General features: G+C 36.4%; 2 protein-coding genes across 5 annotated transcripts; both read right to left on the reverse strand.

The window, feature by feature from the left end:
- Window positions 1-11: 11 nt before the first annotated feature.
- On the reverse strand, window positions 12-10,212 carry LOC129445340 (uncharacterized). The gene is made up of 3 exons (XM_055206551.2): window positions 10,083-10,212; window positions 4,177-4,481; window positions 12-1,518 (listed from the first exon to the last, which is right to left on the reverse strand). Exons 2-3 carry the CDS (start codon window positions 4,466-4,468, stop codon window positions 350-352), a joined length of 1,461 nt encoding a protein of 486 aa, XP_055062526.2. The 5' UTR covers window positions 4,469-4,481; window positions 10,083-10,212; the 3' UTR covers window positions 12-349.
- On the reverse strand, window positions 6,627-27,533 carry LOC129445335 (uncharacterized). 4 transcript variants are annotated; one of them, XM_073866411.1, is made up of 4 exons: window positions 27,353-27,533; window positions 18,294-18,451; window positions 17,854-18,180; window positions 6,627-11,702 (listed from the first exon to the last, which is right to left on the reverse strand). In XM_073866411.1, the coding sequence occupies exons 1-4, from the start codon at window positions 27,369-27,371 to the stop codon at window positions 10,461-10,463; spliced, it is 1,746 nt and encodes a 581-aa protein (XP_073722512.1). In that variant the 5' UTR covers window positions 27,372-27,533; the 3' UTR covers window positions 6,627-10,460. The 4 variants fall into 4 exon arrangements, with proteins under 4 accessions (XP_073722512.1, XP_073722511.1, XP_055062520.2 ...); XM_073866410.1 differs by having other exon boundaries at window positions 17,854-18,216; window positions 27,353-27,532; XM_055206545.2 differs by lacking the exons at window positions 6,627-11,702; window positions 17,854-18,180; window positions 18,294-18,451 and adding exons at window positions 21,385-22,724; window positions 22,923-23,223; window positions 23,319-23,476 and having other exon boundaries at window positions 27,353-27,518.
- Window positions 27,534-27,756: the final 223 nt, after the last annotated feature.

The raw sequence follows: 27,756 nt of genomic DNA on the forward strand, positions 1-27,756 counted from the left end.
ACAGTTTAAGATCAAAATAAAAATTAGTAAGATAATGTTAAAGTAGATTAAAACAGAAAATATGTATAAACATTTGTATGCATAAACATGCAGAAAAAAACAATGTTAGATTATAAATGTGACAGAAATGAAGGGAAAAAACTACAGCAAGTTCATCATTAAACTGTAATGAATCATCCAGGCAAAGTGAGTCCAATGTGAACCCCAAACATTACGGAGTGTTTATTAAACATCTTTTAGTGATCATAACTTTGAGTGAGACTCGAGGCTCAATCAACTTATAATTACAATACAGAAAGGAAAATATAAAGTCTACTACAAATCTGAATCGTGTTTGTAACAATATAAGTTATTTGTCTGTTTGTTCTTCAGTATGCGTCTTCTTATGAGTCTTGAAAGGTCCTACTTTAGTAAATCTCTCTCCACAGATGGAGCAGCAGTAAGGTTTCTCTCCAGTGTGAACTCTTTGATGGATTCTCATGAGAACGGCTTGATTAAACCCCTCTCCACACTGAGAGCATCTGTAAGGTTTTTCACCTGTATGAATTCTTAGGTGAGTCACTAAATTGCCACGTCGACTGAAATTCTTCCCACACAAAATGCAGCGATGAGGTTTTTCCCCGGTGTGAATTTTCTGATGAACATTAAATGCACCGTGACGTGTGAAGCGCTTTCCACAAACATTACACTGATGAGGTTTTTCTCCAGTGTGAACTCTCTGATGCTCTTTAAAAGTACTTGGATCAGCAAAGCTTTTACCACAGTAAGAGCAGAGGTAAGGTTTCTCTCCCGTGTGAATTCTCTCATGGATTATCAGATAAGATTTATGATAGAAACGTTTGTCACAGTGTGAACATTGATATTGTTTCTCAGAGTGAGTTCTTTGGTGTGCCCTTAAAGTAGCCGAAAACCTAAAGGTTTTGTCACATTGACTGCACTGATACGGTCTCTCATTGGTGTGTATAAGCACGTGTTTCTTCAGAAGGGCTTTTTGTCTGAATCTCTTCTCACAGTGAGGACACTCGTATGTTTCTTCTCTTGTGTGAATTCTCTGATGAGCAACAAGACTTCCTTTGCTGCTGAAATATTTGTCACATTCACTGCACTGATGCGTTTTCTCATTGGTGTGTAAGAGCATATGTTTCTTTATATAAGGTTTGTGACTGAATCTCTTTTTACAGTGAGGACACTCGTATGGTTTTTCTCCTTTGTGAATTCTCTTATGAACATCAAGAGTTTGTTTTCGGCTGAAATATTTGTCACATTCAGTGCATTGGAAAGGCTTTTCACCACTGTGTGTCCTCATGTGAACTTTCAGACTAGAAGAAGAGAGACAAACTTTCCCACACTGCTCACAGTGAAACTTCTTCCTCTCTCGGTGTTCTTCTGAATGAAGTTTCTTCTCTTGTAAGGTAGTAAAGCTGATCTTACATCTCCTGCAGGAAAGCATTTGTGCTGTCAGTCGCTGTTTTGATGTAGAGGTGGTTTCTTCTCCAGAACTTGATTCACTCTTCATATCTGAAATACAAGAGCATTCAATAAAGCAATAAGCCCCAAGAAGCAATGGGTTACCAGTGCATTTTATAACATCTAACAACGCCCCTTAGCTGTTATAAAATGCACTGTAACCCCACTGCTTCGTGGGGCTTATTACTTTTATAAAACGTTTACTTCATATGCATGGGTTACTGGGGTATTTTATCACGGCTTTCAACCAATCAGAATGAAAAACCAGAACGGGCCGTATTATAATATCCGTTTTGACTTGTGTTTACACAAACATTGTAAACACAGTACACAAGAATTTGTATTCTGTATCTTTTTCTACATTCGCAACACAGATGACATTTGTGAGTCCTTTTAAAGAGCCATTTAAAGCTATGTTAATAAATGTTTTTATTTTATATTAAATTTGTAATTTGTATAATCTCCACCGCTAGGGGGCGCCAGATCAAAAGAATAACAATGACGTAGATTAATGACGCTCTGAATCAGATGGAATTAAGGGGATTTGTTGCCTTTAACTCAAACACTCAAACACTCAAACGAGAAATCATGTTTACGGATGAGGTAAAGTAATCAAGTTTTGTAAATGTTGTGTTTGATGACATTTACATAATGAAATAAAACAGGTTTTTATGTAATGTTCAAAACGCAATTCTTAGTTAGCAATGCATAGATGTTAAATTAGCAATGCATAGATGTTACAGTATTAGTCCAATACGATGGTGTGTTAACACAGCACAGAATTAAGTGTTCAGATTAACAAACTTACCATAAACAAGCGAGTGCCCCGACAGACCCTATTACTTCAGCATTTGTCCACGACAATGTTGTTATGTGGTTTCCACATCAGTAAAGGCGGTAACAAAGAGTAACGTGGATATTAATGTTATTTACAGGCGACTGCACTGCCCCTTGTCACTGTTTATAATGGCAATTTTCTCATAATTTACAAGTAGTTGAAAACATTAGACAAAATATATAACACTGGATTAGTGTTTTTGGATATTTTACTGTAAAAATCTTATTAGAAGAGTTACGCCGCACTCACGATCAATAAGGTGCCAGACAATAAAGTAGTCAATAAAAATAAAGATGTCAGCACACTTAAATCCTTTAGCAGCAGGTTTTAATAACCTTACCAACATTTTAAGGGTGCATTGTTTTTCAGTAAACGCATACCAATAAAGTAGTTCCGTGTCTGTCGAACGCATTACAGTTCCATATCACTACGCTGGTTTTAACAATAGGGTTGCAAAATTCTGAGAATTTTCTAGGCTGGAAACTTTCATAGGAATTAACAGGAATATATGGGAAAAAACTAGGAATTTTAAAGATTGCAGAGTTGCCTATAACAGGGAACATAAATGTAATTAAAAAAATATTTTAGCATAATTTTGTTTCAAGCTTTTATGCAATTTCACTTGAATTATACTGCACATTTCTCAACATAGCTTATTGAATGGCCATTAATGCCACACCCCCTGCATAAAATGCACACATAATTTTTTTTGATGCCACTAAATCAAGTATCTAAATGTAAACTAGCACTATTTCATTGAACATTTATGATCATGTAGCTAGCTCAAGCTGTGATGCTCTTTCTTCTACATACTGCTAGCTGCTTTCTGTTATTATCATACAGAATTACTGTACCACCCAAAGTAGCCTACTATTTTTCATGGTTTTAAAATAAGTCTCTTATGCTCATCAAGCCTGCATTTATTTGATCAAAAATCAATATTAGAATGATTACTGATCAAATAAATCCATGACATGATGAGCGTAATTATCCGGATTCTTCAAAATTTCTATTACCTTGCATGCATGTCTGCTTATGTTTGTATATGATATAGTCTATATAAATTTTCCAAAATTTCAAATAAATCTCATACATTCCCATAAATGTCTTTAAATTTTCACACACAAAAAAAATAATTCCGATCCGTTGAATAAGTAAGGAATAATTGACGACGGGCCGTTGAATAATAAGAAAATAATGCACACCCTAGGTGGTAATGTGGCGCAACAATGCGGGTGTGCATTATATTCAAATAATAAAGTCAATTATTCTGCTTATACAACGGTTATTTAAAAAAATTGCTCCATTTGACAAGTTAGGTGTGCGGTTATTCAAAAATAATCATCGATGTAATTCAGCTTCACGTTGTGGCAACGTCACCACCTCGGTTGTGGATTATTTTTGAGTAATTTAACGGTCAGTCATTTATTATGAAGTTTATTTTATTACAAGAAAAAAAAGCGTGGGATTCCTGTCATAAGAGGATGTAATGCACAGTGTATTAAGAACAACAACATGGCTATTTTCTTATTTGCAGTACAATCTTACCTTTAAGCATATCAACCTAAATAGCAATTTGATGTGAGGGAAAATATCACAAAAGTTTAAACATGCATAGTACCTTACATGAATATAAATAAACAAAATGTATTTAATCTTTTTACTTGACAATTTCAAAGAAATCTTAAGCAAACAGAGAAACAAGCTTAAATGCACTTCTGCCCTCCAGGGAGCACACAAGTTTCCGAGACTTAATGTGACCTTATTAAAATAGATTTCTGTGTTATATAAAGTATGATTATGATATGATAGATGTAAGGTCCTCTTTAATAAAAAAGGAAAGAATCTCATGAAAGAATAAAAAAACATACCCGAAGGAATAAAATCATCATCACAATCCCCATCTTTATCTGCATCATCCTCAGTGTTATCTTCATTTTCTTCAGTGTGATTTTCCTCTTCTGTGGTTTCAGTTTTGATCTTCATCATGAGGTTCTTGCAGTCGATGAGTTTGACTGAACACATCTTGAGTTTGTTCTGCAGGATCTGCTGCTGTTCTCCAGCGTTACAGACAGAATCCAGAGACTCTGTGGAGGTTTGATCAGTAGATTCATCATCCTGTAAGCCCTGATCAGTTCCTGATTTACTGCACATCAGATCCATCTCATCATCAACACTAAAGTACACAGAGACAAGACTCTGTTTACACTCAAGAAAGAAAAACACTGAGGATACACAAACACATCACACACGAGCTCTTTCTTTCTTTCTTTAGTGGGTTTATATGTGGACTGAAGAGCTGCAGAGCGCCTCCTGCTGTACTGGAGAGAGAAGACACTCAACAACCAAAACTGGCTATTTGTAACCCAACTTCATTATATGTTTTTCAACCCAAAAGATGATTTAATTTATATCCAAAAGCTGCATGATTTTACCTCCCAAATTCCAACAAACTGTTACTGTTTTTGTTCCGGAAAAGGTTCCCATAAAACAATGTTTTTATTTCCAGAACATTATTTTCTAGGGTTTGTTTTTGGTTCCCTGGAAAGTTTTCTTCATGTATTTTTTGGGCAGTTTCCTGGACAGGGATTAGACTAGTCCTAGACTAAACTAAATGTATGAGCTCTCCAAATTAATAACAACCTGCACTGACATATCTTAAGATACATCATTGGCCTTTGTTTTGCCTCAAAATGCACACAAGTAATGTTTATTGTGAGTTATGTTTGTTAAAACTAGTTATTTCCTAATTAAACTAAGACCTAGTCCTGGTTTAAGCTAATCCCTGTCCGGGAAACCACCCTATAGTGTGTTATTTTTGTAACCAGAACATTCTGGGAACGTTCCCCTGGTGTTAACTTAATTCATTAGCTCAGTTTTGTAGATGTGTGGTGTTGGGTGCACTTATACAATATAATAGGCAATGCTATAAACTGCTATTCATGATATTATTGCTAACTCTTTATGCAATCTTGAATCTAATGTGAAACACACAACCTTTTTTCTTTTAAGTGCCATTTATTGACTTAACGTCAGTGAAAAAGTATAAAGCATTGTATTTGATTATAATCTATTTATAAATAAAGGAGGATCAAATCTGTAATAGAAAAGAATCCATTAATGGAAATATTGATCTATTCAAACAATAGAACACATTTTTAATTAAATTATGCACCACACATTATATAGTATAATTGAATAACTAAATACAAAAACAATGACTTCAGCACAATATAGAGGACTTAAAGCATTTATTGACAGAAAAATAAACATTTTGTTCACTTTAGGTTAACAGATAAGCTGCAATTTACACGCCTGTGATTCTAGATAGGATTACAGCAATCAAAAGTATTACGTACACCATATTATGTTTATATATATATATATATATAGATGTGCCAAATTGATCAGAAATCACAAAATATAAATTAGTTTCACAAAGTCAAGTTACGCCTGCACGTCAGTCACGTCTATTTTTAAACACATTTTGCCATTTCGTATTACTATTTTACAAAAAATTCTACAATCCAGCAAACAATGTGACAAAACAAAACTTAAAAATGATTATTAGTGGACATCGTGTTTGTTAGGTTATTAAAGTTTAAGCCAGTGCAGCATCATCAACATAACTGCATAATTTTAAACGGAATTGAAATTGTAACGTTTTGGTTCAAACGTTTCATTTTAAAAGAACATGATTCATTCAAGTATCTCAAACAATTTTCTCAATTTTTTATGGTAAGTGGTTGCAATCAATGTATTTTAGCTACATTAAATGTAGCTTAAATAAATTGATTAAACTGAATGAATCGTTTTTTCAGTGTAGTTATTTTACACATATTTATTCAACGTGATCTTTTCAAATTTAAGCATATTCCAGTTCCCAGTATGCTTTGCATGGGACTGAGTGATGAGAGCAAATGTAGAAATTAAGTGCTATTGTGTATTTTTAATCAAGATGAAATAAAACGATATATTAATGTTTAGTGTTCTGTTACACACTGTAAAAAGTTGGATAAACTTAAAGTACAATTCAATTGGTAAAATTTGTATTTAACTTTTATTTCTTTACCTACAGTGAAACTGAAGTGAAATTTTTCGTTGAATTTGTATTTAAGTTTAATTTCTTTACCTACAGTGAAACTGAAGTGAAATTTTTCGTTGAATTTGTATTTAAGTTTAATTTCTTTACCTACAGTGAAACTGAAGTGAAATTTTTCGTTGAATTTGTATTTAACTTTAATTTCTTTACCTACAGTGAAACTGAAGTGAAATTTTTCGTTGAATTTGTATTTAACTTTAATTTCTTTACCTACAGTGAAACTGAAGTGAAATTTTTCGTTGAATTTGTATTTAACTTTAATTTCTTTACCTACAGTGAAACTGAAGTTAAATTTTTCATTGAATTTGTATTTAACTTTAATTTCTTTACCTACAGTGAAACTGAAGTGAAATTTTTCGTTGAATTTGTATTTAACTTTAATTTCTTTACCTACAGTGAAACTGAAGTGGAATTTTTCGTTGAATTTGTATTTAACTTTAATTTCTTTACCTACAGTGAAACTGAAGTGAAATTTTTCGTTGAATTTGTATTTAACTTTAATTTCTTTACCTACAGTGAAACTGAAGTGAAATTTTTCGCTGAAAAACGCTTTCTAGGTTTTACCATTTGAAGTAATATTTGTTGATCCAACTTTTCACTTTTTACAGTCCGTTGTTGCTTTTTAGGAGATTACCATTGTGCTGAAGAGTAAAGCATTTGGTAAGGTGGCCAAAATATTTTGATAGTTGCTTAACCTGAAGACATTATACTGATTAATGCCATGTTCAGCTTTTGATTCTGACCTTTATGTCAGTGTGTATTGCTTGAAAAAGTAAGATAAAAATTAACTAGTAAGAAATTAAATTAATGCTGCTGTCTGAAAACGGGTTGGGTGTTCAGTAAATCTGATAAACCCGCACCCGTGCAGGCCTAAATGTGATGTTTGAGAAGTTGGTATGTGCTGAAGTGCATGCTCAGAAAGCCGCATCTCAATGTTTCTGAACGAGCACAAATGGTAAAGACATTGCAAATGCAACCCAAGTTCATGTTTTCTCCTAAACACTATCCTATAAGTAGATGTAAGCAGTGGAGAAATTAAACCCATGCTGTATATTGGTTCTGTCTGTGCACTCTTAAAATTACTCTATATCTGATGCAATCTATTTCTAATGTTAATTACACAACATTCAAAGTAAAAATCCATCTAAATAAAACACTGTCTAACAAAACATGTAACCCTATTTTGTTTGTTTAATCGGCATAACTTGTGACCATTACACAACACTACAATATATCAGGAAACTAAGAGCTCATGCAAAATAGACAAATAGGCTTATGGTTTATGTACCAATAAAATAAAATTACCAGATAATAATAATAGATAATAACAATAATTTTAACTTTAATATAGATGAAAAAGAAATGTTTTTTTAAGTTTAAAGGAATATTCCACTTTTTATAATTTACTCACTCTGATAATGTCATCAAAAATGTTTATGTCTTTCTTTGTTCAGTCGAGAAGAAATGAGGTTTTTTGAGAAAAACATTTTAGGATTTTTCTCCAAAAGCTTTTTTAATGTGATTGCGTAATACGTAAGGTCACTCTGGCGCGTCACACGGCTAGTGCAAGACGAGATGTTATCGTTTAAAAGTACTTTTAAAAATTATTTTATCAAAAATGATCATTGCTTTGCATGATAAGACCCTTAAGCCTTGAATGAGATCGTTTAGAGCCCTTTGAAGCTGCATTATAACTGCAAACTGTTGAGGTCCACTAAAGTCCAATATATGAAGAAAAATCCTGGAATGTTTTCCCAATAAAACGTTAATTTCTTCTCGACTGAACAAAGAAAGACATTTTGGATGGCATGGGGGTGCGTTAATTATCCGAATTTTTTTATGAAAGTGGAGTCATCCTTTAAACATACAAGTGTGCTGTTAAATTATTGAAATATTTACTTCTCAGATTTAATTCTAAAATTTTACTTAAATCTCACGGGGTACTTAAAGTAAATTATTTATGTCAAGGAGGTTCAAATATTAATAAAAGTATGAAATCGACCAATAACACAATTGACCAGCGACCCTAAACAGGGGCAGAACATTCTCTCAATTCAAAGAATGTTGAAAACATTTGGGATAATATGAAGACGTGAAAAATAACTCTGTGCTAATTGTTTTTTTTATATTTGAAATGAATATTAAGTCATATAAATTGTGCCTTTGAAGATATTAGAAAAGCTAACCAACTGTAAAAAACATTGTGTGAAATATTTGTTTATTGTGTATTTTTTGTGTGATGTTGTTTATATGGGTAGGGCTTTCCAGCTATTAAAGGAACAGTTAAAGTGCCATAAATACAACTAACAAATTGATTGATTTGACATCTAACAAATTGGTTTGATTAAAGTGCCTACAACTAACAAATTGATTTGATAGGCACCATAAACTTTAGTGTGTAAATCTTCTACATCCATTTACAGTAGCATTTGAACACTTTCATGTGTGTAAATAATGTGTTTAAATCTCCGTAAAATATTTTTACATGAGCATTTATTACAAATTAAAATGCATCACATATTAAATAAAAGGGACAAGATTGTTGTTTGTTAAAACAACAAAGTGTGTTGTTCCAAAAATAACCCAGAGATGTGTCTAGGGCGTGTTATCCTCAACTAAACACAAGATTTGTTTTAAGTGCGTGCTGTGTAGATAATGTTTAATAATGCTTAACTCTTAACATTCATTATTCCATGGTCTGTTTGAATCCTTGATTTTGATCAGGAAGGCCTGCAATAAAATCATTTAATGTACAAATATATCCAGTCAGTTTGATCACAGTTCTGAATTAATGTGCTGCTTCCCTTAAACCAGTGTTGGGTTTAACTAGTTAATAAGTAATTAGTTACTGTCATTTAATTATCTTCAACTTAACAACTACTTTACAAAGTATAAATAAGCAGTAATTAGGAGTATATTGAAGCAAAATTAGTTAATAGTGAAAATTGGACCATAAAAAGTGTGACCAGAATAATTGATGTACTTTTATATGATTTATTTGAGTTGTTTCAAGCCTATATTTGTATCATTTACTAAATGGGATTTAGAAAGCAACTAGTAATAAGTAATTAAATACTTTGGAGAGAGTAATTTGTACAGTAATCTAATTACATGATTGAAGATTACTTTTGAGCAATTGCCTCAAACATTAGTAAGCATTGTTAACTTTTTGTTTGATTGTATTAATGCATTTCAATAAATATAATGTTAAAGCATTGCTTTCTTTCTGTCTATTTTTAAGTATAATTAAAGTAAGTGGCGGCTATCTGTATCAACCTTTGATCTCTTTTGTCACTCTAAATACACAAAATAAATAATTTAAATAAATGTAATCTTATCGCTCTACCTTATGTCTGCATATCTGATCCAAAGTGGGCAGATCTATGTACCTTAACTGATGAATATAGCTGTGATTTTTACATATTTGGAAAATTGTTGCGCTGCCGTAAGCAATAACAGTTTTAATTTGTCTTGGCAAATGACCATGGGATAAGCGGTCAAAATACTTCGCATCTGATGGTTCTTTCATCCGCGTGCTGCATTTAAACTCGTTTAAAGGTGCATTGTGTAAGTTCTAGAAGAAATGCAATCTAATCTACATAATTATATTATCAGTGATGTATAAAGACCTCATATAATGAAATGTATTTGTGAAATGTAATGTGTTTTAATTACCTTGGAAATAGCCGTTTTCATCTTCATACACCACGGGTCCCCTTACATGGAAGTTGGTGTCATGTTTCTATAGTAGCTCTTAAATGGACAAACTACATTGTCTTAGATGATGACAAGTTCTGTGGCGGCTACTATATGCGTTTTGAAATTGAGGGGTGAGCTGTTTGTTGCACTAGATGGCACCAAAATTTACACACACCACCTTTAATGCACAGCAAGCAGTTAACTATTTCTAACTTAACTAATAGAACTTTTACGTAGGTATACTACTCAATCTACACATACTCATGCAAATGTAATACAAAATCTACCATAAAGCTAAACGGTGTTAGTTATATCTTTTATGTACAATTATACTGCTGTTCTGACATTTGGCTGTTATTTTTTAACAAAGTCTCTCTCATAGTTTAGGTCGCTTTGAACATGTTTCTTCTGATGAGTCTTAAAAGGTCCTACATTAGCGAATCTCTCTCCACAGATGGAGCAGACGTAAGGTTTCTCTCCAGTGTGAACTCTCAGATGGATTCTCAGGAGAACCGCTTGAGTAAACGTCTTCTCACACAGAAAGCACTTGTAAGGTCTTTCTCCTGTATGTGTTCTCCGGTGTGACACTAAACCGTAATGTCGCTTGAATCTCTTTCCACAAACACTGCACGGATAAGGTTTCTCTCCAGTGTGAACTCTCTGATGCTCTTTAAAAGTACTTGGATCAGCAAATCCCTTTCCACATTGAGAGCAGAGGTAAGGTTTCTCTCCAGTGTGAATCCTCTCGTGACATATCAGATGACATTTATAACGGAAACGTTTATCACAGTGTGAACATTGATAGTGTTTCTCTTCAGAGTGTGTTTTTTGGTGTGACTTTAGACAACCTGAATCCCTAAAAGCTTTGTCACATTGATTGCACTGATACGGTCTCTCGTTGGTGTGTAAAAACACGTGTTTCTTACGATAGGCTTTTTGGCTGAAACTCATCTCACAGTGAGGACACTTGTACGGTTTTTCTCCCGTGTGAATTCTCTCATGACCAATAAGAGTATCCCTGGTTCTGAAACTCATGTCACATTTACTGCACTGGAACGGTCTTTCACCGCTGTGTGTCATCATGTGAACTTTTAGACTAGTAGAGGAGAGATAACCTTTACCACACTGCTCACAGTGCTTCTTTACTCTGTGCACTTTTGAATGAAGTCTCAGCTCTCTTAGAGTAGTAAAGGTCAACTCACATCTCCTGCAGGTGAAAAGTTTCTGATCTGTGTGTTTTCTCTCATGTTTCTCTAAGCTGAATGTCGGTGTTTCCTCACTGTGTGTCCTCATGTGAACTTTCAGTTTAGAAAGAGAGGTATAAACTTTATCACACTGTTCACAATGATACTCCCGCTTCTTCTTCACTCTGTGCACTTTTGAATGATGACGTTTATGTTCTTGTAAGTTAGTAAAGTTAATCTCACATTTCCTGCAGGTGAAGAGTTTCTGTTCGGTGTGTTTTCTCTCATGTGTCTCTAAACGTCTCTGTGAGCTGAATGTCTTTCCACAGGTGATGCAGGAAAAAGATTGTGCCGTCTGTTGCTCCTTTGATGTTCTGGATGATTCTCCATCAGAACATGATTCACTTTTCTCATCTGAAGGAAACATATTAATATAAACACAAAAGATGAAATGTTTCAACAGTTTACCGATTACATCAAATAATAAAGCATTTTTTAAAGATGTAAAGTCTTTTGTGTTGCCAGAGTGCGCATGTTAAGACCTCAACATAGGTCGAATTAAATTTATTATAACATGTTAAAATAGCAACTCTGTAAGGGCAAAAATGTGCTGTTTTCGGGTGTGTCCTTTAAAATGCAAATGAACTGATGAAATGCAAACACTGATCGCCATAATGGTGGTTTGTTGAAATTGAAGTAGTCAATCTTTTTTTTCTCTCTCTCTCTCTTTCTCTTTGCTCTAAATGTCAGCGCTGTGGTTGGATAATGCAGATTAGGGGGTGATATTATTGTAATAAGACTCGCTACCTACTTCATAATGGGGCCAAATCTGAATGACAGTGACAATTCGTAGTTTAATATACGTGTTGGACTACATCTCCGTGTCACACTCCTCATTAGGTGTAGCCAATGGAAGCTGTGACTTGAATTAACAAACCCTGCCGCAGCTCTTCTATGAGTAACAGCCGAGTAACACAAAGTTACAGCTCTTCTCTGGACAAACACTCCAATATCCTAACCAGATTAACTGATTGCATGGTGACAAAGATATGATTGCCGTGAGGTGCAGATGATGAGCAAACTGATCACGCATTCCGTGATCTTTGCTTTCACGGAGAGCACAGCTCATGGTTGCGTAGCAACAGAAAACGCGCAACCTATCGTGCACTTTTGAAAGAACAAAGAACCGACTCGTGTTTAACACACGTTTACGACAAAACATGAAAAACGGCCCCTTGAACACTTACATCAATAATCAAACAATAATTCTGCGTGTCGCAAATGGCCCGTCAAATCATCTAGACCAGTGGTTTTCAAACTGGGGGTCGAGCCCCGGGGGGGCCCGCAAGATGGCAATTCTGTGTAATTAAACCTAAAAAAATAAGGCTACTAACCAAAAGCACTACTTTTTTGGAATATTTAATGATTTTAATGTTAAGCAGCTGCGCTTCTCTCTGTCTCACGTGCACAGGCTCTTCATCTGTCCAAAGTCTAAACATAAACTAAAGTAGTAATCCTCACGTATTTGTTCAGTTTTAAGCATTTCATGCGAGCTGAGGCAAACTATTAAAATATAACCCGCCGCATCTTGTCGGCTCTCTCACGCACGTGCAGAGAGCTGGGCTCTGTCCGAAGTCAGATCACTAGGTAGTAATCCTGTTTATGATATGCATTTCAAGGAGTTGTAGCAATACATCCCTCGTGCTTAAAATATAAATCGCATTCCGCTGGACCGATGTTTTTAAAGGCACTTCCGAGAGGTTTATTTTCCCCCGCTTGGCAAGCCGACGGGACGTGACATGGGGACGTGGCATGGGGACGTGGCAGCATCGACGATACCATTTTTCAATTTGAAGTTTGAGGTTGTGACTTCATTTCGACCGATTTCGATTTAAAACTAAAATCGTGACACCCTTATGTATTAGTGGTCGACCGATATATTGCCGATTTATCGGCCGATATCTGGACATTTTTTATTATCGGCATTGACTGATAAATCTTTCCATTTGAACGATAGATTCAAATGAAAAAAGTAAAAGATTACACCAAAGACGACACCAAAGCATCGCAAGAGCAACCTGAGAGCAAACTGCTTCATATGCTTTTAAATCACTCCCACAGAAGTCCTGTGCTACACTGCAACCCATGTGGCATTGCACAAAGTCAAACACACAGCCAGCCTCTAGACATGGGATGGGCAACTGGCGGCCGAAGGGCCGCACACGGCCCGGGGTAAATTCTAATATGGCCTGCAGGACCATATTAGACTTAATCAAATACTTTTAAAATGATGATTTTTGTATTAGGAAGTAAATTTTCCCAACCAGGAGAACCCCGGATCCTCACAGTAAGCATAGTCCCGTGTTTGGGCTTATGTGAAGAAGAGAAATGCTTGTCCACTGAAAATAAAGTTATGATGTAGAATTAGCATAATTGCTAAGTTTTATAGTTAAAATCTTTAAAGTCAGGTTAATTGTATATTGTGGTTTCTTAATAAAGGAAATTAAGAATGATGTAAATTGTGCGTGTGGTTCTGGCCTCCCTGGTATAAAGGAGAAAAATGCTGGCCCTCGACATTATCAAAGTTGCCCATCCCTGCTCTAGACAGTGACATAACTATTCTTCATCATTCCTTTCTTAACGTGTCATTTTGTTTTGTGCAAGCAACAAAGTCTCACTCAAACAGTTCCATCAGGTCTTATATCTGCAGCCCGGCTGGTAACCTCAACTGGTGACAAGAAACTGAAACAAGTTTACCTCACAAACGGTAACAAATCTCACGATAAACTCTTCCGCAGATATGTGCGTTGCTGTCGTTAACTTATAAACAAGACGCTGTTTTCCCCGCACTCAATAAACAGCGTCACCCAAAGCACAGCAAAAAACTGTGCGCGTGGGTGTGAGGAAAAGAAATTATTCTGTTTTGATGCTACATATCAAGGTCAAGACAATCTCCTGAACTCCAAACTGAATGTCAGAATGGGAAAGAAAGGTGATTTAATTTTGAGCGTGGCATGATTGTTGGTGCCAGACGGGCTGGTCTGAGTATTTCACGATCTGCTCAGTTACTGGGATTTTCACGCACAACCATTTCTAGCGTTTACAAAGAATTGTGTGAAAAGGGAAAAACATCCAGTATGGGTCAGTCCTGTGGGGGTCAGAGGAGAATGGACCGACTGATTCAAGCTGATAGAAGAGCAACTTTGACTGAAATAACGTTACAACCGAGGTATGCAGCAAAGCATTTGTGAAGCCACAACACGCACAACATTGAGGTGGAGGGGCTACAACAGCAAAAGACCCCACCACTCGTCTCCACTACAAATAGGAAAAAGAGGCTACAATTTGCATGAGCTCACCAAAATTGGACAGTTGAAGACTGGAAAATATGGCCTGGTCTGACGAGTCTCAATTTCTGTTGAGACATTCAGATGGTAGAGTCAGAATTTGGCGTAAACAGAATGAGAACATGGATCCATCATGCCTTACTACCACTGTGCAGGCTGGTGGTGGTGGTGTAATGGTGTGGGGGATGTTTTCTTGGCACACTTTAGGCCCCTTAGTGCCAATTGGGCATCGTTTAAATGCCACGGCCTACCTGAGCATGAGTTCACTGTACTAAAATGGCGCCAACACTCACCAGATCTCAACCCAAAAGAGCATCTTTGGGATGTGGTGGAACGGGAGCTTTGTGCCCTGGATGTATAAACGGTTTGCATGCGCGGCCCCTTTAAGCCTGTGCCCGTCCCCTTTAAGACCATGCGCGTCCCCTTTAAGACTGTGCGCGTCCCCTTTAAGACCGTGTGCGTCATGAAGAGACTCAGATGAATGTGAGGGGAACTGTAAGGAAGTGCTACGAGACGTTTCAAGTTCAAGTGTGTGCGTACATCAAAGAAAACCACACACACAAACCCCTCCTTTCTTCAGTAAATTTTAATCAGTATCTGAATGGTGCTTGACTCAATTCTTGGACTCTAATTGGTCAACCAGAATAAAGTGTACCTATTCAACAGTCCTTAAGTCAGTTTAATTTTCCAATCTAACACTGGATGTGCATCCCACACACCTCCATCAACTATCAATCTCCACCAACTATCCTATCAATATGGGCCAACATTTCTAAAGAATGCTTTCAGCACCTTGTTGAATCAATGCCACGTAGAATTAAGGCAGTTCTGAAGGTAAAAGGGGTCAAACACAGTATAAGTATGGTGTTTATAATAATCCTTTAGGTAAGTGTGTGTATACACAGTGAGGAAAATAAGTATTTGAACACCCTGCTATTTTGCAAATTTTCCCACTTAGAAATCATGGAGTGGTCTGAAATTGTCATCGTAGGTGCATGTCTATTGTGAGAGACATAATCTAAAAAAAAATCCAGAACCCAAATCACAATGTATGATTTTACTATTTATTTGTATGATACAGCTGCAAATAAGTATTTGAACACCTGAGAAAATCAATGTTAATATTTGATACAGTAGCCTTTGTTTGAGGTCAAACGTTTCCTGTACTTTTCACCATGTTTGCACACACTGCAGGAGGGATTTTGGCCCACTCCTATACACAGATCTTCTATAGATCAGTCAGGTTTCTGGCCTGTCGCTGGGAAACACGGAGTTTGAGATCCCTCCAAAGGTTATCTATTGGGTTTAGGTCTGGAGACTGTCTAGGCCACGCTAGAACCTTGATATACTTCTTACACAGCCACTCCTTGGTTATCCTGGCTGTGTGCTTCGGGTCATTGTCATGTTGGAAGACTCAGCCTCGACCCATCTTCAATGTTCTAACTGAAGGAAGGAGGTTGTTCCCCAAAATCTCACAATACATAGCCCCGGTCATCCTCTCCTTAATACAGTGCAGTCACCCTGTCCCATGTGCAGAAAAACCCCCAAAGCATGATGCTACCACCCCCATGCTCCACAGTAGGAATGGTGTTCTTGGGATGGTACTCATCATTCTTCTGTCTCCAAACACATTTAGTGGAATTATGACCAAAAAGTTCTATTTTTGTCTCATCTGAAACCATGACTCCTCTGGGATCATCCAAATGATCATTGGCAAACTTAAGACGGGCCTGGACATGTGCTGGTTTAAGCAGGGGAACCTTCCGTGCCATGCATGATTTCAAACCATAAATTACCAACAGTAACCTTGGAAACGGTGGTCCGAGCTCTTTTCAGGTCATTGACCAGCTCCTCCCATGTAGTTCTGGTAGGGCTGTGCAAAAAATCGACTGCAATTATCATGCGTGTTTCATCAGTAAAGCCAGTTCCGTGATTAGAAGTAAATCGCCATCAGCTGCTTTCAGATGGAGCAGCATTTATTACACAGACCCACAGCTCACCGAGAAGCCAGGCAAAATCGCCTAGACAATCGGAATCGATTTTCCTCGATTATGAACCCAATTTTGTCTAGCTTCTTGGTGAACTACGGGTCTGTGTAATAAATGCCGCTCCATCTGAAAGCAGCTGATGGCGATTTAATACTAATCACCGAACCGGCTTTACTGATGACACGCGCATGATAATCGCAGTCGATTTTTTGCACAGCCCTAAGTTCTGGGCTGATTTCTGACCTTTCTTATGATCATTAAGACCCCACGAGGTGAGTTTGTGCATGGAGCCCCAGTTCGAGGGAGACTAACAGTCATGTTCAGCTTCTTCCATATTCTAATGATTGCTCCAACAGTGGACATTTTTTCACCAAGCTGCTTGGCAATTTCCCCGTAGCTCTTTCCAGCCTTGTAGAGGTGTACAATTTTGTCTCTAGTGCCTTTGGACAGCTCTTTGGTCTTGGTCATGTTAGTAGTTGGATTCTTACTGATTGTATGGGGTGGACAGGTGTCTTTATGCATCTAATTTAGGATAATAAATGGAGTGGAGGTGGACAGTTTAAAGGCAGACTAACAGGTCTTTGAGGGTCAGAATTCTAGCTGATAGACAAGTGTTCACATACTTATTTGCAGCTGTATCATACAAAGAAATAGTTTTAAAAAAATCATACATTGTGATTTCAGTATTTTTTTAATATTATGTCTCACAGTGGACACGCACCTATGATGACAATTTCAGACCCCTCCATGATTTCTAAGTGAGAGAACTTGCAAAATAGCAGGGTGTTCAAATACTTATTTTCCTCCCTTTATAATTACTTTTTGAATTGATGAACTTGATAAACCATGGTAAAATAAATACTTTAATATAGTACAGTATATCTCAAGTGGGCATTACAGATATTTTGTTATATTAATTAATTACTTACATGATCATTTTAACTCTTTGAAATTATGGGGTGTTTTTGAGATCAATTTCTCTTCTATGTATACAGAAGATGAAGGTTTCTGCTTGCTTGCTGTTTTGTTTCTTTCAACAGTTGTGTCTGAATTTTATGTGCAGGGACACTGCGTATTATGCGTATCTTTACTAAATACTGGTAAGATTTATTTTGAATATACAGAAATTCTCCTTAAGAGCCTTAATGAAATGTGACCAAAACAATGTTATATTACTTGTGACATGAGTGACACAATGTCATGAAAGCTGTAAAGGAAGAAGAAACATATCTGAAGGAATAAAATCATCATCGTCATCGTCTTCAACATATTCTTCTTCCTCTTCAGTGTGATCTTCCTCTTCTGTGGGTTCAGTTTTTATCTCCATCATGAGGTTCGAGCAGTCTGTGAGTTTGACTGAACACATCTTGAGTTTGGTCTGCAGGATCTGCTGCTGTTCTCCAGCGTTACAGACAGAATCCAGAGACTCTGTGGAGGTTTGATCAGTAGATTCATCATCCTGTAAGTCCTGATTACTGTCACACACTGTAGTGTCCTGAGCGTCTGTGTGCTTTGACTCAGTATAACAGAGTAAAGTCAGACTGAGCTCGGAGTCCTGTGTGGAAGATTCACAACAAACCACATCCACATCCTCACAACACAACACATAGAGTAAGATTATAAATTATTTGATGTTGTAAAGGTAAAGGATGTTTAAGCTGTACAAACCTCTCTCTTCAGTCCTTCATCTCCTCTTAACCTCAGCTTTGTCTCCAGTAACGCCACCTCTTTCTTCAGCTGAGAGATTTCTGTGATGAAATCATCAATATCCAGCATGGACAGATCAGTTCCTACTGATTTACAGCACATCACATCCATCATCAACACTAAAATACACAGAGACAAGACTCTGTTTACACTCAATAAAACACTCAAGAGAGAAAAACACTGAGGATACACAAACACATCACACGCGAGCTCCTTCCCTCCTTCTTTAGTGGGTCCACCGGCGGACCAAAGAGCCGCAGAGCGCCTCCCGCTGCACTGGAGAGAGAAGACGCCCAACACTCCATTCACGTGTCATTCATTACACAAGTGTTATGTTTCTTTATTGTATGCTGGATAAAATAGTTACAAGTACTGAAGAAAGAAAATTAAGACAAAACATCAAGTTTTAAAATGGTACCGAAAAATATTAAAGATTGGCAACATCAGTAGACATTAAATGAAGAGAAGAGGCAGGAGTATATGACAGGAATAGAGACAATTATGACTAGATCAAGAATACAACACAGTAAATTAAATAGCACCTAAAACTGCTCCTAAAACTGTAGAACACTATGCAGAGAATTTAAAATATGAAGAAAACACATGACGGAAAGAATGACACGAAAATATCTGGTAAAACGAAGCTTATAATAACTTTGAGCTGACCCTGCGGGAAAAATCAGCATACCAGCAAGCAGTGTTGGGGGTAACGCATTACAAGTAATGTGCATTCCGTAATAATATTACTTTTCTGAAGTAACGAGTAAAGTAACGCATTACTTTTTAAATGTACACATTAATATTTGAGTTACTTTTTCAAAAAAGTAATGCAAGTTACTTTTTTAGTTTAAATAAATGAACTTTAAAAAATTATGTACCGAATTAAACTAAACGTAGTCACATTATTTACTCTATGCGTACATGCTTGTGTGGGAACCGTTTGAGTCCGAAACTGAGATGGCAGGCCAGAGCTCGACATTTTTGTCATGAAATATGCCATTTCTGAATGCAGAACTTTTCAGTCATAAAAATACCTGCAAGGTCTAAAAGAGATCAAGCCTCAGCCAAAAAAAAAGGTAACGCAAAAGTAACTAAAAAGTAACGTAAGCATTACTTTACATGAAAAGTAACTAAGTAACGCAATTAGTTACTTTTTTTGGGAAGTAACTTAATATTGTAATTCATTACTTTTAGGAGTAACTTTCCCCAACACTGCCAGCAAGACCAGCATATGTTGTGTTTTGGTGCTGGTTTGATGGGACTGGTGCTGGGGACTGTGTGTAAGAGTTAAACATCTCCAGAAGATGCCAGTAGAGTCACATTGTGAATAGAATCCGTTGTTTAAACCAACGAAGAGACACAAACATCAACCACTGTGTTCAAGCAAAAGATAATTAAGTCAGACAAGAAGAAAATGGAACCTCGAAGCACTATAGCCAAGTTTTGCTAAAGGCAGAATGATTTGTTGCTAAAAGTTGCTAAATGAAATCAATGACATAACTGCGTGATGATGTCACTAGGTAATATCGACGCAAAGCAGCATCTTTATTATATACAAGATACATGAGTTTTCTCAAACTGACATCCCATCTCTGCAAAAAACATTTTCTAAATAAAATATAATTTAGATTTGTTCGAAAAAAAATATATATATATATATGGTAGGCTATTTGTAGACCTTTTTGATCAAATTTAAATATAACACTGATACTGAACAGCTACACTCTGTTAAAAAAATCACAGTTTATGTAGCCTATTTTCTTTCTAACTTGTAAAACTAACAATACAACAATTAAACAACAATTAAAGCACTGTCTTAATTTACCTGAATGAACAACAATTATTCGGGCTCTTTAGATTTGAGTAACTTTTGCTAGAAGTAGTTGCTAGAAGTAGCCAAATACATTTTGAAAAAATGCTAAATTTGTTGCTAGGTGCTTTTGGGGAAAAGTTGCTAGGGTTGTTTGAAAAGTTGCTAAATCTACAACAAAATTGCTAAATTGGCAAAACTACCTCAAAGAGTGCTGTTAGATCATAAAAAATACCTGCAAAATGATAAGCTCAAAGTTCACTGACATGCAATATATTTTCTTTAACAAAATTCACCTTTCAAAGCCTACAGTGAACGGCCGGGTGTCTGGACTATAGCCCCCTTCTTCCCGGTTGAATGACGTCAATATTTTTTTTTACTAAACTCCGCCCACAGGAATATGTCAGTCGCCAGCTAAGCTCAAATGGCTCTGGCTAAGCTAAGCTGCTGTCAAATCACAACACACTAAACAAACTACACAATCAGAACTCATTGCGCATTTCTGAAGGAGGGACTTCATAGAACAAGGAAGACATCAGCCCATTTTTAGGACAGTGAAATTAAATAAACTGTGAAAAAATACTGCGTTTTTCTACACACAAAACATAAACACAATCATAGCTTTAAAAACACAGGAAAAACAGGACCTTTAAAATTATACATATTTAGTATTCATAATAAATGTAAAGAGAAATAAAACCGTTCGACCCAAATAGGCTTATTCATGTCCTCTTTTTTTGTGTGTTATTTTTGTTCTTCTACCACATGTCTGTTTAGCAAGGCAGTCTGTGTAGCAAGTTGGTAAAAGATACTTCTCAGGTTATGTGGTTATGTTAATGCTTTATTAATTTATTCAGTGTAAACCCTGGACACCGCCATACTACCAGTTACTAAAGACACTAACAATCTGCACAGGCAATTCTAGTTAAATTTTTCTTAAATTATTCTTCGATTATTTTTTCGCCACCATCTAGTAGAGAAATAGTTTTTTGGACCGATGTCAAATTACTTTCCGACCCCTGATCTAAACCTAATAAGTGAATTGTGTTTTCTACAGTATTAATTTTACAGAACATTCAGAAAAAAGTTTCATAATAGAATAATATAATGTTTCTTTATCATGTACATAAGAAAATTATTTTTTAATATACAAAACAGATGTTTTAAACATGATAGAATGTAACATTCCTTTAACATTCACACAACTAAGAAACAATCTTGAAACAATAAATAAATTGGACGCTTTTTATGTTGGCTTAACTTTATTTCCTACGTTGGGAACTTTTAAGGAACGTGTCTAACATAACATTACAGATCACTATTTTAAAGGCTTTTAATTCTGATCCAACCAAATAATTAAATTCATGATGTTTAAGATAAAAATGTCTGCAAATCCAGTTTAATTTAAATTTACTTACAAAAGTGACGAAAACAATAAACTGAATTTCATCTTAAGAACCTAATAATGTGAAAACTTTTTATTAATTCTTCAAGAAAATAGCTTTTGGATTATTCCCCCAAACACAAAACTATCCACTGCATCACACAACCTAACCTCATTCTGAATAAACAGAAAGTTCATTCAAGTGTAGTTTGTTCCTTTGCATGTTTCTTCTGGTGAGTATGAAAACTTCCTAAATGTGTAAATCTCTCCTCACAGATCAAGCACTGGTACGGTTTCTCTCCAGTATGAAGTCTCTGATGAGTCTTCAGGACATGTGGTTGAGCAAACGTCTTCTCACACTCAGAGCACTTGTAAGGTTTTTCACCTGTATGAATTCTCTGGTGTGACACTAAAATTTGATGTCGACTGAAACTCTTCCCACAAACATCACAGAAATACGGTTTTTCTCCAGTGTGAACTCTCAGATGAAGTCTGAGTTGAGATGGATCAGAGAAGCTCTTTCCACAGTGTGAGCAGAGATGAGGTTTCTCTCCAGTGTGAATCCTCTCGTGACATTTCAGATGAGATTTCAGCTTGAAACGTTTATCACAGTGTGAACATTGAAAGAGTTTCTCCTCACTGTGTGTTTTTAGGTGTGATTTTAAAATGCTTGACTGTGTAAAGGTTTTTTCGCATTCACTGCACTGATACGGTTTCTCATTGGTGTGTAAACGCATGTGTATCCTCAGATGGGCTTTTAGGCAGAATCTCTTCTCACAGTGAGGACACTCGTATGGTTTTTCTCCTGTGTGAATTCTCTGATGAGCAACAAGACTTTGTTTGCTGCTGAAATATTTGTCACATTCAGTGCAGTAGAAAGGTTTTTCACCAGTGTGTGTCCTCATGTGAACTTTCAGATTAGAAGAAGAGCCACAAACCTTCTCACACTGCTGACAGTGAAACTGCTGCTTCTTGTCTGTGTGCACTTTTGAATGATGACATTTATACTCTTTTAAGGTAGTAAAGCTGATTGTACATTTCCTACAGGTGAAGAGTTTCTGTTCTGTGTGTTTTCTCTTTAAATGTCTCTGTGAGCTCAATGTCTCTCCAACGGTGATGCAGGAAAACGTTTGTGCTGTCAGTCGCTCTTTTGACGTTGAGGACATTTCACCATCACAACATAAATTGCTCTTCTCATCTGAAAGAAACATGATCAAACAATTGCTTTATCCTCACAAAAAGATTAACATAAAATCTGATGCATCTGTGTGAATTAAGAAAACACTGTCCGAAAGATTTGAAAACAACTAATATGACATGAAAATGCAATTAAGATGAAAAACATTGAAATGTGTTTACACATGACTCTTTATAGAATACAAAGCAGGAAACAAACCTGAAGGGAAAACATCATCACAATAATCCTCATCTTTGTGATCTTTCTCTTCCATAGGTTCAGTTTTGATCTCCGTTTGGTTTCCACTGTCGATGAGTTTGACTGAACACATGTTGAGTTTGGTCTGCAGGATCTGCTGCTGTTCTCCAGCGTTACAGACAGAATCCAGAGACTCTGTGGAGGTTTGATCAGTAGATTCATCATCCTGTAAGTCCTGATTACTGTCACACACTGTAGTGTCCTGAGCGTCTGTGTGCTTTGACTCAGTATAACAGAGTAAAGTCAGACTGAGCTCGGAGTCCTGTGTGGAAGATTCACAACAAACACACACAGAGTAAGATTAGAAATGATTTGATGTTGTCTGATTCAGGTAAAGGATGTTTAAGCTGTACAAACCTCTCTCTTCAGTCCTTCATCTCCTCTTAACCTCAGCTTTGTCTCCAGTAACGCCACCTCTTTCTTCAGCTGAGAGATTTCTGTCATGAAATCATCAATATCCAGCATGGACAGATCAGTTCCTACTGATTTACAGCACATCACATCCATCATCAACACTAAAATATACAGAGACAAGAAGACTCTGTTGAGAGAAAAACACTTCTGCTGCTGCTTCAATTTTAACGGTGTTTAGCATCCAGCTTATAGGTGCATTGCCGTCTCTCTGCTCAGAATGTAGATCTGATAATAGTTCTACACTATATTTTCCTTACTCCTTGTTTCCTTCTCGATTATACAAAAAATGTAATAAATAAATAAAACCACATTAACCCAAATACACACAAATATTCAAATAATTTCCCACCAAAACTACAAAATGCATTTTATAACATTTCCTCAATATTCTCTAACTCTGTTTTCCCATACACTACTTTTATTCATCATTCCTCCCTCACATTAGGGGTGGACGTTGGAGCATAAAAATTCTATCATGATATTTTAAGAATATCTGCAGTAATGAGATTTATGACAGTATAGCAAAAAATATGGGAAAGGAACGGCAAGAAACAGCTAAAACCAGTCTAACTAGCTTAATCCAGCCTGCCTGACCATCTTAAATCAACTAAGACCAGCCTGGCCAGCTTACACCAGCTAAGACCAGCCTGTCCAGCTAAAACCAGCTAAGACCAGCTAAGACCATCATTGATATCGCAAAATGACACTTTTATCATGTAAAAAATGTTACCGGTGTTATCATGTTATCCTTTAGAAAAGTCATCAGCACTCTAATCTGTACCCAACCATTTCATTTAGCACCCAACCTTAACTATTTCTTCTCTCCGGTTCCCACTTGCCGACATATTTCCTTTAACACTTCTTTCTCTCTTTTATCCTACCTTTCTTGCCACATTTTATGCTTTTAACCTTTGTTTTGCTAAAACGAATTTGCATTTTTACATAATCTCTCAATTATTCCCTTTTTGCTAGCTTATCTGTCATCTCATTTCCCCTGATCCCCACATGCGCTGGAACCTGCAAAAATTTGACCTGACTGCCCTTTCTGACTAGATTTGGGCTTAGCTGATGTAATTCATACAGAATATCTTGTTGACATTTTGAAGTTTGGTGGGTAGTTTTCCTCCCACCAAACTTTATTATAGAAGTCAATCAACTTTAACAGTGATCTTTTTCCTAGCCGTTTTAACATCACATAGCAGCATATTCAGTCTTTCCTTGGAGAAGTTTGCTTAGCTTTTCTAATTGCTCTTACCATCTCAGCCATAGTGAATGGTTCATCAATTGCTTTTCCTGACTCTTTCTTTCTATCCAACATTTGTAGATTCTGATTCATAGTTGTTGTTGTTTCTTATCTCCTCTTCTGACAGATTTTCTGAGCTGTTAACATTAGTGAATAATTTGACCATAACCTCCTCCTGCCTCCTCTCCTCCCATCCTATTTATAAATCGCATGCGATTGTCACACGCATCTCGTCAGTAAAGCTGATTCTTTAATTAGTAGTAAATCGCCATCACCTGGTTTAGTATTAACCAACCCATGATGCTTCTTGGCTTGACTGAATAGCGAGGTTCTCTCTTAGTTCCTCCCATGTCAGTCCTTTTTGGATTTAACTTCTGCAGTACTAATCCCTCCGGCTATAAACATAACCAGATCTCTCTTAATCACATACTTCTGAACCTTGTAGATGCTCTGTCATTCCCAAATATTCTCTCATTTGTATTATTTTCCCCTCTCTCTTTATCACTTTAACAGCATCTGCATAAGTAATCCTTCTATCTGCTCTTCTCTTTCGGATTTTAGTCTCTTTTCTCATTATTTCACATCCACCATATGCCACATTGTGTGCTTCTCCATAGCTGCAACACTTTGGTGGAATCCCCATTCCACAATATCTATACTCAGATAGCAAGCAAGCAACCATTGAAACAATGTTAAAAATATTGATTGTCAATGTCAATCTCATTGAATCAATATTAGGTTTTCACCATCCATCTGCACCCTGCATCTGGCCACTTTATATTTGGCCATCTGATAACGTCTTCTATCCGCTCCACTATAGTACATGGATCTGGAAGTTGTGTTGAAAAAGTTGGTAAGTCAACTTTTTAAAATAACGTTCTCTGTCTGTGTGGCTTCACTGCTGATTCTTGCCATATTTCCATTGCCAAACTGCGCGCACATACGTTGCCACGTCATCAGTGTGTACAAACAGTAAAAGGGTCTATAACCCACAATTATGGTGATCAGTGTTTATTTAAGTAAAAGCTTTCTTTTTTCAGTGTTTGTATGTGTTTAAGTAGAAACACATGTGCATTTGAAAAAAAAGATGTGTTTTAAAGTTAAGTTGAAATAAGTTGCTTTTTATGAAGACATCAAGATGATATAAAATTAAGCTGTTTTACATGATGATGTTGATCCATTAATGACTTTTATAATTGTTCTGGTTTGTAAATGCACTGTGAGAAGATAATACAGAATAAAAATCTTGACACATTTAGACATCAACACTCATCCTACAATCTCAACAATGGTGACAATAATCAAACTAATTCTGATAAAATTATCAACTGCTGATACCCAGCATGCATTGCAGCATGAAGCTTTCTTTTGTTGATGTGTTGATGAGTTTTATAGACTGATTTATTATGCCAGAGATTCATGAATTCCTTCCAACTAAAGCAAACACTAATCACCATAATGTTTGTTCGCTGAAATTTCAATATTTTCTCAAAATTAATGGAGGGTGCAAACATGATATTTAGTCAATGGGATTAACATTGACAAAACAATGATTGTTAACATTGTTTCAATGGTGGCTTGCTATCTGGGAATTCATGATCATTTCTGCATCTTGCACATCTTCTCTGTCTATTGCAGGGGTAGGCAACGTTGGTCCTGGAGTGTTGATGTCCTGCAGAGTTTAGCTCCAGCTCTAATCAAGCACACCTGAACAACTAATCAAGGTCTTTATGAGTCACCTGAAAACTACAGGGCTGCGTTCAGCCCCGTCAAAACGTTGCACAACGTTTATTAAACAGAAACGGTGATTTTTATACATCTTGCCGCTGATTGGGTGGACATTTTGACACACCCACCAAACAAGAGAAAACGCATCTAAAACCTGTTGCACATCGTTTCCAAGAAATATGTCGTTCAACCCGGAAACCGTAGCAAAATGTTGCACACTGGTGTGAGCTTGAACGTACCCCAGGTTTAATCAGTGTTGGAGCTAAAATCTGCAGGGCATCGGCACCCCAGGACCAACGTTGGCTACCCCTGGTGGTCTATTGCAGTTTTTGGTAGTTTGCCCAAAGCTCTGACACTTATAGCACATCATTGGCTTTGGAATGTACATCCTCACTGGATAACTCCTAAATCCCAAGAATACCTTCTTTGGAATATTCTCTCCTTCAAATTCTATTGACACTGATTCTCTTTCCTTCAATACTCCTTCTTTATTTAATTTTAATCTTTGAACTTTTAATACATTTCCTCCCTTATCTTCTTTTTTATTTCCTCCATGCTAACATTCATTGGCAACCCTTGATCACTCCAGTACATCCAACTTTTCTCCGGTCTCCCTCCCTGCATTTTCTACTTTACATTTTACCCATCTCTTTAATTTTTAAAACTTTGTCCATTTGCATTGCATAAGCACAACTCACCATTAAATTGCCATCATCATTAAGAACCTTTGCATATTATATTTCCCCTACCTTCTTTGCCAAATTTTTGTTAACATAAAAGGGTTAACTTTCTTCATGCTTAACTGATCCTGCTCATTAAATCTTAATACTACAACATATCCCTCAATTATGTCTGGAATGACTCTTGTTCTTTTTCACTTCCTGGGCTTTCATCAATTTCATTTCTGACTCTTTTATTCCCTTTATTTATTTATTTTTTGCTACTGACCCTTTATCCACCCATTCTTCATCTTTCCCTTCGTTATAATCCATACTTTCCCACCTACCTATTTCTGATCCATTCATGGAACAGTCATGCCCCGACCGCCTTCAGCTTCCAATGAATCAGAGTTATTCCTCTAATCACACGAGAGTACTTGAACCTACAAACATCCCAAGGGCTCTGCGCAATAAATACACATCACACGCGAGCTCTTTCTTTCTTTCTTTAGTGTGTTTATATGTGGACTAAAGAGCTGCAGAGCGCCTCCTGCTGTACTGGAGAGAGAAGACACTAAAATAGTTAAACAAGCGTATGGAAGAAATATAATGATAAAAGTTTTTGAATTAAAATAGCCTGTTAAATTGTACTACCTGAAAAAAATGCTTTGTATTAACCGTACTTGAATTTTAATGCATTGTATTTTGATGTTTTTGAATTAAAACAGCCTGTTGAATTGTACTACCTGAA

Source organism: Misgurnus anguillicaudatus, chromosome 3 (genome assembly GCF_027580225.2).
Source record: "Misgurnus anguillicaudatus chromosome 3, ASM2758022v2, whole genome shotgun sequence".
NCBI classification, from domain to species: domain Eukaryota; kingdom Metazoa; phylum Chordata; class Actinopteri; order Cypriniformes; family Cobitidae; genus Misgurnus; species Misgurnus anguillicaudatus.

Excerpts from the sequence above, each read along its gene's own strand:
- LOC129445340 (XM_055206551.2), bottom strand. The coding sequence starts at position 4,468 with ATGGATCTGATGTGCAGTAAATCAGGAACTGATCAGGGCTTACAGGAT. Across the intron at positions 1,519-4,176 it reads TGATGATTTTATTCCTTCGG|ATATGAAGAGTGAATCAAGT; the intron begins GTATGTTTTTTT and ends CTTGTATTTCAG.
- LOC129445335 (XM_073866410.1), bottom strand. Across the intron at positions 18,217-18,293 it reads ATGAAGGACTGAAGAGAGAG|GATGTGGATGTGGTTTGTTG; the intron begins GTTTGTACAGCT and ends TTGTGTTGTGAG. Across the intron at positions 11,703-17,853 it reads ATGATTTTATTCCTTCAGAT|GAGAAAAGTGAATCATGTTC; the intron begins ATGTTTCTTCTT and ends TTTCCTTCAGAT.